This window comes from Eleutherodactylus coqui, chromosome 5 (assembly GCF_035609145.1).
Source record: "Eleutherodactylus coqui strain aEleCoq1 chromosome 5, aEleCoq1.hap1, whole genome shotgun sequence".
Classification (NCBI taxonomy): Eukaryota; Metazoa; Chordata; class Amphibia; order Anura; family Eleutherodactylidae; genus Eleutherodactylus; species Eleutherodactylus coqui.
The window spans coordinates 79,407,948-79,424,678 of NC_089841.1; the positions used below are offsets into that span (position 1 = coordinate 79,407,948).

General features: G+C 43.5%; 1 protein-coding gene across 1 annotated transcript in view; it reads right to left on the bottom strand.

Moving 5' to 3' along the window:
• The window catches only part of CCDC152 (coiled-coil domain containing 152), a 38,636-nt gene that overhangs the window by 4,466 nt on the left and 17,439 nt on the right, over positions 1-16,731 (bottom strand). Inside the window, exons 6-8 of the mRNA XM_066604879.1 lie at positions 11,747-11,849; positions 10,056-10,183; positions 8,512-8,598 (exon numbers count right to left, since the gene is read on the bottom strand). Coding sequence (XP_066460976.1) covers positions 8,512-8,598; positions 10,056-10,183; positions 11,747-11,849 — 318 coding nt within the window. The remainder of the gene's footprint in view (positions 1-8,511; positions 8,599-10,055; positions 10,184-11,746; positions 11,850-16,731) is intronic.

Below are 16,731 nucleotides of genomic sequence, written 5' to 3' on the forward strand. Positions count from 1 at the left end.
TTGTCCAATTGGACTGCTGTAAAGCCTCTCCATCATCGGTATAATATTCAACACCTGCAATCCATTTCACTTTCACAACTTTCATATGGGTTGCTATCTGGTCCAGATTTCCCTTAAAGTGCATAAGGCATGTATAGGTCACCTGCTTCAAGGGTACTGAATCGCTATACCATAAAACATATATCTGCTGTAGATGCATACATACAACACATCTTTTAAAGTTTTTTTGGGTGGGGCTTGTGGCATGTCGTTATATTGTGAAGTCTAGTTGACTGTGTTTTCTTATACACCTATGTTGATGCATATGAGCTAGACGGATGCCAAAGGGTCATTCTCTTGGTGTATGTCCAGCCTGTGGGATCAAGAAATGAGAAAACGCATGTTGCAGGGAACAATAGCAGTCTTCACTTGACCAGCAAAGTGTCAGTACAATCTTTCAAACTTGGCAACAAAGTCTTTAGAACTTGGCAACACAGTAACGGCCTATTGACCCACACAGGATCAATGTCTCTTTTAGCACACAGCAGGTCTGTCGTGCCTCCACCGGCTTGACGATACGGCACATGGGAAATATATATTCACAGTCTCTTTGGTACTAGGTTTCTAGTTTTTCAGCTATACAGCAGGTAAATGATTGGAGCACAAACTGCTTACACAGCCAAGAGGCTCCAAGGTTTCTCCGGGTACTTGCTTCCATGCTCGACAACAGCAGCTCACTTGACACAGTGACTCACTTCAGCTACAGCTTCACCCAACTACAGCTGCTAACTTAAGCAAGAATTGTTGGGTCTAAATGCACGGACATCATGCAGTTTTCGTGCACGAGTCGTTCCTCACTCAATTCTAGTTTTCTAGAATTGAGCAATGAACTCTAAATCAGCGGTGCAGGCTGTTATCACAGTCGGCAGCGCTGATAAGATTCTTTTAGCTCGCGTCCCGCTGGTAGTTCACAGCGGGACGCAAGCTGTAATCACAGAAAACAATACAGCTGTTTGCTTCTGCACAACAGCTGTATTGTTTGCCGGGCGATAGCAGCGGTGTCCCGCGCCGCCTGCATAGCTCTTACTATACACTATGCAAAGATGATTGCTCAAAACTGTCACTCAAACTAGTTTGAGCGACTTTTGAGCGATCATCTGTCAGTCTAAAAAGGGGTCTTACACAGTTGATTGATAAACCTTTGCAATCGCACAATAAACTTCAGTAGCTTTCAAATTTACCCAATTACACAAAGCTAACATATTCATCCCCTTTACAAGCCCTTTATCGGCTATGGATATGTCTGGTGTATACATCCATCCATATACTCCAGACACACACACACCAAATGTGGTGTGAACCTAGTCTTAATGAGGGATCAGGGAGTCTTCTGCAACTACTGATGGAAGAAGGAAGAGATTACCATGTGAGAGGGAGACTATTGGCTTTCCTGTGTTATAATGGGCTGCTGTGACTATTAGGAGGAAGAGGTAGAGAACTGCAATACAATTTGTGGTGGAAGGTAGACACTATTGTTGTTGCTGTTTGAAGGCTTTTGCAATATGAAGTGTTAATGTTGGGATGTAGCGGTGGCTATTATGGTTGGGGACAGTAACTTCAAGTTATGTAAACCTGACCTTGCACATATCTAGTTGCATATCTCGTAGGAAATGCTCACAGAACTATGGTGCTCCTTTGTGCTTGTTGTCACCACGTTTAATAATCTCATAGTCATGCTTACAACTGCAGCAAGTTCCACAGATCTCCGGTTTAGGAGACTGAACCAAAGAATAACTATATTGATCAGGCAGAACATTCTTGTAAACTTTCTTCTCAATGATGAGTGCTGGAGAGGAAAAAGTTGAATGCAATCAGTTTGTGATAGGCTGACCATGTTCAGCTTGCTGACACAGGCCTCGGGACTGCACTGTACTTTAGCTTCCAAGTATATAATATCATAGACTACTACATTGATATTAACCCTTTGCAATCCAATTTTGGATTCAGGGTTTCCTAGGACGCTTTCTCTTTCTGCCATTATACAATAGCACCATCTGCTGGCTAGAGCCAGTACTGCAGTATGTGACATGCCAGAGAGGCCCCGACACAAAGCGGCCGGAATTATATAGTAAGAATACCCTGCTGGACATCTTTCGACATCAGAGCTGCACAGGCTTCAATCAGAACATAGGAATAAGTCAGACAGTGGATTGGAAAGGGTTAAGGTTAACCCCAAGACCTTTAGGTTATACATTGATACTCCAAGCCACCCTGGACTACTTGTGATACTATGTATTAATCTCAATTCAACCCTAGACTACCAGGAATAGTGTGTCTTAACCCAAAAACGACAGTAGATGTCCAGGAACTTTATCATTACTTATTTAATAACATAATTAGTACAAAAGATATTATCCCTAGCCTACCAGGAATATTATGTTTTAAAGGGATGCCATGTGCATGTCATGGAAGAGTCTCCTCTGCCCAGACTTCTTATAGGGAGCAGAGCCATTGAAAAGGACAGCTCTCGCTCTAGAGGGCTTAGTGCCACCACGGATATCCATAGATTTTAATGAGCTTTCGTGGTTCAGGTGAAATGTGTTCGCAGCCTAGAGGACGTTCAATAAAAAGGGGCTGCTCAGATAGGACAACTCCTTTAACCACACTAGACAAGAAGGATAATTATTAACTCTAGATACATCCATTATATTAATATCAATGTCTAGACCACAATAGACTACCAGGCACAATACTTATTAACCCCTTAAGGACCAGACACTTTTTAGGGACTTTACCCACGTGGTGGTTAAGCTAAATAAATTATTTTTGCTGCCTTTTTTAAGTGGCATTGGGCTATTTTTTAATATCTTTTTTCACTGACTTTTAAAAAACATTTTTTTTGTTTCATTAGGGGTAAAAAGCTAAAGAAAAGATTTTTTTAAATTTACTGTATTTATTTTAATTAGTATATTTATTCTAAAAAAAAGTATGGGAACGGGTTTCTCATTTTGTTTCAAATGGTTTGATATAAAATATGTATAGTTTTGGATTACAGGATGCATATGGCGACAGTTTTGATTGGGGTTGCTGATGGGTCATTTTCTTTTTTATGTATATATTTGTATTTTATTCTGTAATTTTTTTAAAGTCATTTTTGTAAGTACTTTTTTTTGCCATCTAAGTCCCTCGTGTCCTCATGTAAGACCTTTGGGGGTCATTCACGTTTAAAAAAAAAATAAAAAAAGACAGTTTCATACTTTTCCACTGTAGCTGAAGCATCCATAGGAGCCCCAGTTACAGGGGAAAACATCCCCCTGTAGTGACAATAACCAATAACAGAGCTGATCAGGGACTACTAGGACCCTGCAGCTCCGCTGTAACAGGGGGCATTCGGTGGTCCCGTGATCGCTGGATCGCATAGTGGAAATAATACTTCCACTTTCACTCTTAGTACTGTTAGGGACAGCGAGTAGAGATGAGCGTACATACTCGTTAAGGCAATTTTGCACTCGAGCACCACTTTTTCCGAGTAACTGACTACTCGGGCGAAAAGATTCGGGGGGCGCCGGGGGTGAGCAGGGGGTTGCAGAGGGGAGTGGGGGGGGAGGGAGAGAGAGAGCTCCCCCCTGTTCCCCACTGCCACCCCCCGCTCCACCACGCCGCCCCCCGAATCATTTTGTCCGAGTAGACAGTTACTCGGAAAAAGCAGTGCTCAAGTGCAAAATCGCCCTAAACGAGTACGTTCTCTCATCTCTAATCTCATTTCGCTTGGGCTAATCCAAGAATGCTTAGCAGCTGACCCCTGGTTGTCAGAGGCACTGGTACTAGGCAGTGTGAAACAGACCAACCTATGAACAATGTCAGATGGGATCTCTTGCCCTTTGCTAGTCAGAGAGATGGGGAACACCTGCCTAAAAGCGGGGTAAGCATCCTTATAAGGACGGCCCTGTGGTCTTCCTCTCAGGCCTGACTATCCCTGATAGGACACGGGACACACCACTGTACACACCAATAAGTCAGGGAAGGACCAGGAATGGTGCTGGGACAGGAAGACAATGGACAAGCGCAAACGGACAAGGCAAAAGACAGAGAGACAGACAAGGTCAGAGACAGGAACCATACAACAACAGGAGAGCAGTAAAAAAAAAACAAATACAGAAACAAGTACAAAAAAAGCGCAGACAAGATCATCAGAAAAAAGTCCTGTGCTAGGTGTCTAAGGCATACACACACCAACACTCAGGCAATGAGGGAGGATTGCCAGCTCAGCTAAATAGGGAGATAATTGCCCAAGCCCTACAGCTGAGTTGGGAGCGCTGGAGAATGTAATCCCTAAAGCACCAGGGATTTTATAATTTTTATTTATCTCTATATCATAGGGTAAATTATTCCCTCTACACTGTTTACATAATTCATTGTGTCTCCCTGTGTTATGTCCTACCACACACTGGTCACAGGGAGAGCTAATGCAAAAGTCCTGCTGCTGCATATTTCCTATATGTATCCTAGGTAGGGCGTATTTTATGTTTGTATTACATCTGTAATTTTTATGGATGTAATACGGACAGCATAAACCCCATTGGTTTGCATTGGTGTGTTCAGTTATACGGTTTTTATATGTGTATTTAATGAACGTAAAAAAAATCACAGCAAGTCCCATTTTGGTCGGTATCACAGACTGAAATGGCCAATTAAAGTTTAGAAGATCATGTAAATATGCAGCCAATACACAGTTGAACGAGTAGTCACTGCGCTGTCATACATGTTGGCAGGAGACAATGGGTAAAAAAGTTTTTGATTTTGCGCACATGAAAAACAGTTAAAAAAAACACACATTAAAAAAAATGTACTAAAGATGCACAAACACTTGCAGGGAAACAGGTGCGATTTTCATACACCGAACTTGCATACGCCCATGTGAATGTGCCCTAAAAGATCACGGATATTGGGATATTAGTGTTAAAACAAGAGGATAATCAGTAATTGTGCAAGAACCGCTGGCTCATCACAGTTTAACGCAAAGCACCAAAACCCCTGGTGTGAACAGTAAATAGCTGTGTCAGTGCAGGCTGTGGATCAGGCTTGATGGCGATAGGAACTAATAACCGAAAACCTCCCATTTTCCCCACTGATAAAACCTCTATGTGTTCATTAAAACATATGTCAATTCCTAGTTTTTGTTATTTTTCGCAGATGGTCGCATCACAGAGGAGAGAAGAAAGCACAAAGAAGAACGTTTTGTTGCAATTATTAATGTAAGCAATTGTCTATGAGCAGTCATATATGTCTTACTGCCAATCCAAACACCTATTTTATAATGCCTTACTTACACCAATTCCGGTGTGAAGAATACTGACGTACAGGGGACACATCTCACACTCCAGTAACACAGTGCCACCCAGTGGACAAAATATCACAGGAACCAAAAATATCACATTGTCAAAAACATTACTTTAGCAAAATGATAACACACCCAAGTGTTCTGTCATCTCCGAACTACAATCATCATTTATGTGGAAGCCGAGCAATTAATAAAGCGCTGAGAGGATTACAACGGATGTGGTCATTTTGAGCACAAATAGGTAGGGTTATTGTGGAGAGGTGTAGCACGCAAATGGGTGCATAATAAACCATGCAGCATTCTTAGAGGGAACCTGTCAGTTGGCTAAAGCACCATTAATTAACTTAACGTTGGTGTATTTTTTATACTCCCCCGCTGCCTGGTTCTTGCTGCTAAAGTCTGCACGATGGACAAAAATTTGATTCTTTTCAGAGTCACATGCATGCGCTCTCCTATACAAGTCTATGGGAGAGTGCGCACACTGGACTCTGAAATGAGTCTGATTTTCTTGCAGTACAAAGACTTCAGCGGCGGGCACCAGGAAACGGGTGAGTATAAAAAAAAATGCAGCACCTGGCTCACTATCACCTCGTCTAATAGCACTATAAGTTAGTTTATGGTGCTTTAGGGTGGCTTCACACGAGTGTGTGTGTGTGCGTACATAGGTGCGCACATCTGTACGTGCAAAAATATGCGTGTGTGAAGGTCCGTGCATTGCCTTCAATGAAGCCGCAGCTGCTGCCAGCGGCTCTATTGAAGGCAATGGTTTTCCGGCATCCCTGGAGTGATTTTTCTATCTTTGGACCTGAAAATCGCGGAAGGGTCCATAGACTCCTTTGGGAGTCTTATGGGAGCCGTCAGAAAAGGGAGGGGGAGGCAGTTTAGCAGGGGCCAGTGCTGCTAAACACTGACAGGTGCCTCTAGTGAGGCATTTAAAAGTGATTACTAGTAGTTCTGCCAACCAAGTGATTTCAGGGCTGCGGTGTATTTGCCCATAGCCGGCTGTGTGAATGGATGAAAAAAGTTGCGAATAATAACTGCGACTTGGACGCAGCTATTCTTTATTCAAGAGATTTTCAGCAGAGCTGTGGACAGCATTAATACACAACACCCATGTGAACGAGGCCTAAAAGGGTACTGGTGTATCTTGACGCAACTGGAAGCTAGTGGTTTGACAGGAGGAACGCCCTTGTTACACCCCTAGCTGCCGATTGGCGGATTTATGAAGGCTCCTAGCAGCAGCGTTGGCACTGATTTTTGCCTGGGCTGGAGGGTTAGGGTTTGTTTCCGTGTTAGCCTTGCATTATATGTAAACCTCACAGGGAATAATCCCTAACCCTCCAGGGTATGCAAAATTAATGCAGACGCTGCAGCTACGAGCTGGGGCTCTCCTGCCGTGTCTCACACAGGGGGGCCTGCAGCCGCCGCTGCCAGCAGCTCTCTTGTCCTTTCGCTGGCGCTGTCTCTGCTTTAGCTGCAGACGCTGTAGCTACCAGCTGGGGCTCTCCTGAAGTGTCTCCCGGCGGGTGTCCTGCAGCCGCCACGGACAGCGTCTCTCTCGTACTTCCGCCGGCATTGCCTTTGCTCCTGCCGCTGCGGCAGCCTCTCGGAGGCACAGCGGCGACCTTCACAGTGAAAGCAGCAGATCAGCGGAACACAGCGCCAGGGAAGACTGTGAGCTGCAGCGGAGGGGTGCACAGGGACAGGAGCAGACCAGAGTGGCAGGGAACTGTGTGAGCCACAGCGCCACCGTGCACACTGCCAGCAGCGGAGGGATTCAGTAAAGAGCGGCACACAGTGTTTGCAGAGCCGGAGTGGTGAGTGACGTGACCCGACACCGAAGCACTGCACTCCATTACTGTGGCCAGTGCACAGCTTGGGCCACGGAACACCACACAGACAAACAGCCAATCTGAATCTAGAGGCTCGACAGGGCAGAAGTGCTGAAGATGTTAATATGCACCCAGGTCTGCCCCTAGCTTCCGGTGGCGTCAAGGTACACCAGTACCGCCTAAAAGTGCCTGTTTGTTGACCCTGGACAGCCACTTCCTGTGATTTATCTTTTGATTGGCGCTCCAACAAGGATCTTTGGTGCCATGCAGCACTACGTTGACCCTGGCAGTGGTACTAGGACACCTGCTAGATGATGGGTCATCGGTGTTTCCCCATCCATCCGGACAGTTCTATACTATATATTTCTGTATATCTAAGAATACTGTAGATGCACATGGACCAATCTGGATACTGTAAAAAACATACCAGAAAAACATGGGTGTTTTTGCTCTGGCTTTGCCATGATGGTGAAAAACTTGTAAACATGGCAAAACTGCAGCAAAAATGCAAACGTTTTTAACCAATAAGGTTTTTCAAAACTGCCCCATGTGAATGCACTCTGAGTCTAGCTGAAACACTTGCTGGTTTTGCTCACCTGGTAACCATTCTTTGCCAGCTCACCCATCAATATCAATGGCAGTGCTCTGATTTCTACCTCCTCGTCTTGGTCAGGGATTGTGCAGTGATTCTGCTGTCTGTCTGATTTATCCGATTCCTGTTCTCACTTGGATTACTCCTCTCTATTACTATATTCCCCTCCTATTTGGATTACTGTATCTCCTTTTGTTCTGTTTTGTACCTGATTTTTCTCACTGTTCTATGCCTGGATTATGACCTTGGACTTCCCCGACTATCTGACGTTCTGCTTCCTGTTGTCCTCCTGAAATTTGACCCTGTTCTGACTTTGCTATTGCATTACACTTTGGCTTTGGTGTTCCTCTGACTTTCCGGCACCGACTCCCGGCATGTTTCTTCCACACCAGTCAGCAGCCACTGTGGTGATTTGCAGCAATGAAGGCCATATCCCCTAACAAGGGGTTAAAGGGTGAAGGCCATGCAATCCTTGGGAGCTGCTCAACAGATTTGCCAGCACCAAGCCTGATTGTGTATGTGCTGTTGCTGGACAAGTTATTCCTCCCCTGACAGTAACATCACACTTCCTAGCAAGTTGCTCCCTCCAAAAATAATTATGGATGCTTAATGTAACTTTTCCATTTTAACTTTATAAATTTGGAAGCTATCATATCCTCCGCAATCTGGAAGGGCCAGGAACTATGTTTGTGTGCGCCCAATTAATTGTTTTTAATTAGCTTTTAGCACCATACATTTATACGTTATAAGAAAACGAGTAGTAATACCATTCTGTAGATGTTCTGAGATAAACTGTTGGTGTCTGGATATGATTTAGAGGTCTTGTTCTGGATTCTTGCCAACCTGGCATTAAACTGGAAAGATAAAAAATATGTAAAACCATAAATGATATAATAAATAAATAGTGATAAAATTCTGGTCCTTAGAAGGTCTTAAAATTAGGTAAGTACAACCTTAGGGTGCATTCAGACGATCGTATATCAGGGCGGGACGGAGCTAAGTTCCCTGACGTAGCTCCGCCTCCGTTCCACCCCTCCCATTGCAAATAGTGGTGGGGGGCGGAGAGGAGGTGGAGAGGAGGCGGGAGCTCAGTATACTGCTCCCGGCTCTTCCAGCTTCCTCCCCCTGCAGAGAGGGACGACGTATATCGGCTGGGCGTGAAAACCCAGCCGATATACGATCATCCGAATGCGCCCTACGATGAACAGAAACACGTGACAAATTACATGTCTTTTCCCTAGATCCTTCTCCTTACCCATACTATACCAGTTGACTTTCAGAGTAGTGGGCACCAAAATGTGACAACACATAGGCTAAACCTTCTAATTAGCAATCTGATATAAGGATAGAGCAGCAATAGGACTCGGTCAGGCGAACAGAGATTCGCGCGTTTTTCCACGTGGAAAAAAAACACAATGCGTGTGCGGGTAAAAATCCGCATGATCACGTCTATTGCCACCCATATGTTCTATCTTTGGTAGGTGCGGATTTTCGCCCGCACATGCAGCGCATTTTTTTTCCGCACTGAAAAACGGGCATATATCCGCTCGTCTGTCTGAGCCCATAGGAAGACAAAATCCCCTATTACGTATGACTCTGTGTTAGGTCTGGCAGATGTAGGAGTCGTTCTCTGAATCTGCAATTGCCTTTTTTCCAGCACTGCCATGGTTAAATTGGTTCTGCCTCTTTCACCCAACTGCAGATTGTTGGTCATGTCTTCACCACTATATAGAGGCTTCAGACCTGATAGTCCCTGCTGCAGTGTTGGTGTATGAGCCTTCATATATGCACGTGTCGCAGCTGCTCCTGTTTGTTCCTGTGTTTGCAGTTTATGCTTGGTCTACAGTTTGCTCAAGTACTTCCAGCTTGGTCCTGAACTTGCTCACTTCTTGGTTCTGCAGACGGTGTGGTGTTATCCAACTTCCTGGTGATCAGTCCTGACAGAGTTAATCAGCTCCTAGGTTCCCGCGCAGGGCCGCCCTTATCAGGGCGAATTCTCTGCTGTTGATAGGCAGGGACTTTCCATCTCCTGCTCCCAGCATAGGGCTAGATCTCCTGGTCACCTTGCAATCCAATTCACACTTTCCAGCGGTGAGCATCCGGGTTTCCAGAGTCGGATGTCTGCCCTGCCAGTCTGTTCCATCTACTGGTTGGGCGACACAGCGGATCTACATCAAATCCTTAACACTCTGCAAGTCCATCAGCAGAATACGGGCTACAGTTGATCTGAGACAATTCTATCCAAAATATAATGGAAAACATATTTTGTTTTAATATTGGAAGTCCTACTGATATCAATGCTTGGAAATACCTCTATTTGCTGTTTAATCATCTCGCTTTGCTTTTCTTTTTCTTGAGTTCGTAGCTGTATCCATAGATCTGAGATTTCCTTGTCCTTTGTAGACAGCAGATTACGATTCTCTTCTTCTTTAGTCGTTACTGTAAATAGAAAACACCTTTTAGTATGAGAATTCATGCGGTCTTTAGTTGCATAGACAAGGATCAGACATACCTCTAAGCTCATAGCACGGTGGAACGTCTCACCAGTGCCCATCTACTTCCAAGCTTAGAACATACAATATATTTATTGTTACACCAGTGAATGTGGATCCATTGTGCTAGATCCAGGGGCAGCACCCATGGTTATCCAGTTTTTAACCCTTTAACGTCAAGCAATTAGGATCTGGTCTTTGCTGCAAGGACCCTGGTAACCTGCATGGAACCTGTAGCAAGAGTTCAATTTTCCTGAATTACTCCATCACAGATAAAAGCTACGTGATACGCATTGAAAATAATTGGCTGTACATCCAGAGAGACACTCTTAGTAGCCATTCTCTACTCCAGCCTGTAGGTGATGGAGGCTCCACCGTAATCTCCAGAGCTCCCCTTAATAGCTATATTAAAGGGGTTTTCGGGACAATTTTTATTGATGGCCTATCCTCAGGATAGGCCATCAATAGCTCATCGACTGGGCTATGCCGCGTTGAACTCTGACTAATCAGCTGTTTGGGCGCCAACTGCCAAAAGAAACAGGGTACAGCAGATTGCTCCAACTCCTGTGCAGTGGCCGACACTAGTAATTACAGGTACGGCTTCCATTAAAATCAATGTGATCAATAGAAATAGTAAAAAAAAACTCTAAGTCAAGCATAATGCTTAGATTTTCGTATAAAAAATGAAGCTGACCTTTTAAAAGATATATTATGAAATAAATCAGGTTTGTTGTTTTTTAGAGAGGAAAATCTTATTTTTGAAAGAGTTGTCCAGTCGAAGATATGATGGCATATCCTCATGATAGGTCATCAATAATAGATCAGCAGGGAGTCCTTTGCTCGGGATCCCCACCAGTCAGCTGTTCTCTGGGCTGGTGTGCTCATGCACTGAACTGATTTCTGGTAAAGCAGACAGCTCTGTTCCCGCTGCAGTGGCTCAGCGTGGTATTACAGGCCAAGTTACAATTGAAATGAATGGGAACTTTGCCTGTATTATCAAACTGGGCCACTGCAGTGAGATTAAAGCTATCTGTTTCCTGCAATAATCAGTTCAGTGTATGAGTGCACCAGCCCAGAGAACAGCTGATTGGTGGGGATCCTAGACAATGGACCCCTACTGATCTACAGTTGATGACCTATCTTACAAATAGGCCATCAGTAGTATACAACTAGACAACGTCTTTAAATAAGTGAGTGCATATATTAGTATACAACAGTGAAAACTTCGGTTTGGTAAGCAGTGCTTCCCTGTCAGTTGATTGGGGCAGATAGATGATTAATTACATTAAAAAATCAGCCATTCTGCAGACAGCCATGGTTTCTGAAATAGAATATATGCTTTCTTAAAGCCTCCGAAAAGGAAGCTGAGATGATCCAGTGTATGCTATAACTTGCAGTTATTAGAGTATGTAATGGATGTCTTGTTTGAAGGCAAATTCTCTTCTGTGGTTCGTAAAAAGCATCATTTCAGACCAGTACTATATTGTATAAAGAAAGCATAGAGACCCACATTTCTCCTCCATGTCACATTGGACCTTCTGCAGGCGAGTCTTGTAATTTTCCTCCTTACTTCTCATCTCATCCAACAATGAGTCTATATTTTTCTTGTATTCCTAAAAAAGTATATATCAGACTAAAATTCTTGATCTCCATAAGATTGTAACAACTAGTGAAAAATACATAAGCGAATCAAAAAAAATATTATGTATCAAATACAAAACTAATAGAATATATATAATGCTGCAGGAAATTACTTCCCAGAAATGTTCATCTGCTTGTAGTATCGGTCATTGTTTATCCCATTTTAGTAACAAATGAACAACATTTAGTAACAAGTGAATAACATACAACAGAAAATAGTACAAATATAACAATGGGATCACTGTCCTGTGTGCAATATTGCTTGTGTGGCCCTCTTGTAGGATTGGCACTGCTGTTAGGCCATCCTGGATATATGGGTACTGCGGTGTGGATTGCAGTGATATGCTGTATTATAGCAACAGTGTCCACAAAGAAGGTATCTGTGCATTAGGGCTCACTCCCATAGGCATATGTGTCCTGCACATAAAATACGCAGTACACTGCAAATATGCACATGTTAAATCTCCAAAGCCTACCTTTGTGTGTAATACTCACCAAAATAGGACATGTTGCCTTTTTTTCACCTTCGTATTATGCAGGTGTGAGCGTCCCAATACAAATCAATGGGATTTAAGCACAGCGTATTAGGTGCATGAAAAACACTCACATAATACGCAAGCAATGTATGCCTGTGTGAGTGAGACCTTATTGTGTTAGAAGTCACCAAGAGTGTACAGACCATGGCGGCAATCATGGCTCTCATGAGAAGGGAGAGTCCAGGCTGATCCCTTCCTATAGGCTGTGAAAAACTGTACAGAGGTGCCTCTCTCTATAATGCCAGTGAGAGAGAAGTCAAGGTAATATTGCATCGACTGTCCAGGAATGATGGCATCTATCAGCAGGGTACTCCTTTTTGTTTTTGCTATTGGGCTCCTATCTTCTATGTCCAATATTGGAAATGATATAAAACACAATTTGTTACCAAAAGAGGAAGTAAAATAGAAATTACTGCTGATTTATAAGGGGGGTGGGTGAGCAGTGCTCTGCTACTGTCTTAATTTTGATAGCGGTAAGCAGCCCTGCTAAGCAGATGCTTCAGCCTTACTAAGCTCTGCCCTCTGTCAGACGGTGCAGAGAGAAGCAGAGAGGAGAAGCAGGGCCATGCGCCATATTTAGGTGCATGGAACCACAGGAAATTGTCAGTCCCTGCCAGCACTGAAGAGAAAAGCCTCAAACCCTGGCCCGAATACTGGATAACTTTCTAGTTGATTCAGATGCCATACAAAAAGGTCTTTTGAGCTGCGCCACAGAGTGATGAGAGGCACAGCAGCAGTGAAGTGTGCAGGGACTATGAGAGAGGACACCAGGAGCTGTTGGGGAGAGGAACATATTGCTGTGGATGGGAGGACAAGAGAACTGACCAGCACCAGAGGGAGACCAAGGAGTGTAAAGCTGCACTCTCAGCCCTCAGGCAATTCTGTAGTACTGCTGGGTTTGGTAGAAGTCGGACTCATTAGGGACACTAGGTATGCAGACCAATCATGTTAAAGTTAGTTAGCCAGCAGGCCTGCTGCATGTAAGGAGAGAGACTACATTGGAAAAATACTGGAACCCCTCGTCTTCGGACTGAGCTATACTGGTTTGAGTTTGATGGTTTTAAAGAAAGTGACAAAAAATACAGGGAACATACAGAAACATCTTTCTCTCCTAAAATGTAAGATATATCAATACAATTCACAGGAAATATTGTCCTTCTTTGTAAATTTGTGAAGAAAATATTTCCCTATCCTTCATTACGTCTAGAGATGAGCGAACTTACTTGTTTAGGGCGTTTTTGCACTCGAGCACCGCTTTTTCCGAGTAACTGACTACTCGGACGAAAAGATTCGGGGGGCGGCGTGGTGGAGCAGGGGGTAGCAGTGGGGAACAGGCGGGAGCTCTCTTTCTCTCCCCCCCCCCCCCCCACTCCCCTCTGCAACCCCCTGCTCACCCCCGGCGCCGCCCGAATCTTTTCGCCCGAGTAGTCAGTTACTCGGAAAAAGCAGTGCTCGAGTGCAAAAACGCCCTAAACGAGTATGTTCACTCATCTCTAATTACAACCCTTTCTAGGAAAGCTTTGTGGCAACTAATAGAGATGACATGAATTCCTTTAATCTGGCATTTGATAATCCAGTCAAATTAGGAGCAAAAAAAGCAGAGAGAACTAGTCGAGAGCTTCCTAAGTACAAAATTATATTAGTGTATGTTGTGCTCATGTAATTTTCAGGCATGTCTTCATGATGTTTTCATGTATGCCAGAGATTCACTAAATGGATATTCTGCCAACGATGCCATGACACTCTAGTGCTTTTATTGGGGTACAAAAAAACCTGTCTGTATCTAGCAGACATGCTGCACATTAGACAGCTAGAAGTGCTGCCCCCAATCAGAGTGAAGTGGAGGATTGTTGCTATCGCTCACTAAGTCAGTCTCACTGTCAGCACCGATGTCTTCCTTGTGCCGCAATAAGCGTAGGTATGATCACCTCTGTGAATGTAATTAATGAGTGGAAAGAAAGGGGATGGTGGAGCTCTGGGTGTGATTACTGCAATAGGGAGGGGCAATGGAGAAGCTCTGAATGTTATTATTGTGGGAGAGGGAATAGAGACGCTCTGGATGTCCTTACTGAGATAAGGGGAGTAGAGGAACTTTAATTTTGGGGTCTGACAGCTGAATTAATTGCGAGCTGTGACCACTGAATTACTATTGCTGTAGGAGTCTGAATCAATTTTGGATTGGAGACTGATTTAATGTTATTGTATGGGGTCTGTGTTGTGGCGTGCCAGCTGCAATCAGGGAGTGTAACCAGGGTAGCATCTCTACATCAGCCTGGGCCATGTAGTTGCTCCTTGGATGGTGTTAAATGCCTCTCCCTCGTCACTGCAGAAGGTCCTATAGGTGTCATCTGTCACAAATACTCTGTTTTTTTTGTCATTGCAGAGGTTCCTTTAGAAGCTGTCCGCCAGGAATCTCTAAATGTATCCCGTCACTGCAGAAGTTCCCTTGGGAGTTGTCGGTCAGGAGTTTCTCATTCTGTAATGTTCCCCTCTTCTCTTCCCTGTTTCAATATCTCTTGTGGTGTATGGACTAATTGGGCAACAGGGAGGTGTTTCCTTTAGCCAGCCAATCGGCAATAACAGATGTGCATTTATTATGGCCCGCCCGTAGTGGGCGCCAGTTATTCTGCTGCACTCATGCATGCAGTAGACATATTTGTCTAGTGTTGTCTATATTTGGTCTGCGTTCTGTCTTGTTTGTTCCAACCGTATGATGGTGGTCGGATGCCCGAGTCAAGTTCTGCCCATTTCCTCTGCATGATGGTTATTGGACATCTGAGGTATATATCCTCTCTATCCCCTCCATCCGTAGGTATACAAACACCTGAATCTCATCTATCTGTTGATGTGCAAATGCATGAAACTGCTCGGTCTATTGGTGTGCATTCCTATCTTTTGGTGTAACCCTTGTTCTGGTGTTATATATGTACATGTTGGATCATTATAGACATTATGTCACAGTTCGACATGTTGGTGAAGTCTGTGGAGGGCATGGTAGTTGCTTCCTGCACGAACGTAGCATTCTGTATTAGTTTGGGATCTGACATCTGGGGTATTTAATTTTGCTGTGTCTTGTGTATTACTTGTTTTTAGCCTTATAAAAAATGCAAGCAGGCTGGGTGCAGATGCGCAAACTGCAAATTTGCAGTGTGGATTCTGCAATAACTGACAGTACAATACAAGAGGATTGGGTTTTCAGAACCCCATCGACATAAATTATGTCTAGAAGTAGGAATTCCTGAGAGCAAAAGAGATTGGAAACCACTATCCTATGCTATGGCCATGTGTGAAATTCGGATTATTTGATATTCCAATTAAAGGCAGGATTAAGGAAAATATCAATTTTCTGGATTATTTGACATTTATAGAAAAGAATATAACATTCCCTTGTAGAGTAGAGGACCTGCAGAAGGAAAGACAAAACTAAAATGGTAACACAGAACATTCTACTGCCACTTTGTTATCAGATGAAGTTCCTTTTAATCAGATGAATTTCTCATAGTCTTTTGCTCATATCAAATCCCACATTAAACTCCAGTTCTCTGCCGGATTGTCAGACTTCTGAACTGAATATTGTATTTAAGGGATTTCATTGTACGTGTAAAACAATGGCAATCCTTCACAAACTCCCACTTCTCTTGTACATACATATATATCAGTGGTGAAGGCTGGATCTCATTATCCCTGACCTCTAGTAGAATGAAGGAAAATATAAAAGCTACTGAAAAATGTACAAGCACGACAAGGACTATACAGTAGTTGTGTCTCAGAGAAATGGTTATTACAAAGCCCTTGAGTCCTGGACTGACTTCAATATACAGCTCTATTAGCAGACAACAAAGGAGCATGTGCAGTACATTAGCAGGTAAAGAATGGCCAGTTTGCCTGAACAATCCCAAAGGACGGTCCTTATGTTTCACTGTTCCAATATAATTACCCAAAACACAATACATTAAATACACGGATAAATTTCACATTCAATTATGTATTTTTGTTATTTATAGAAGATACATATACATTTTTGATGTGTAGTGAGTTCCTGTGAGGCTCTTACTTACAGTAAGTGCATGCTTTCTCCTTCGATGCACCAATCAGCCCTAATTTTGTGTAGACCCCCCCTATGTCACCAAAAAAGCTTTGAGCTGTCAAAGTATGGACTTAACAAGACCTCTGAATGTGTCCTGTGGTATCTGGTACCAAGACATTAACAGCAGATCATTTAAGTCCTGTAAGTTGTGAGGTGTGGCCTCCATGGATCAGACATCACATCCCATAGAAGATGAGTTAGATTGAGGTCTTACAGCATAACATTAATTCA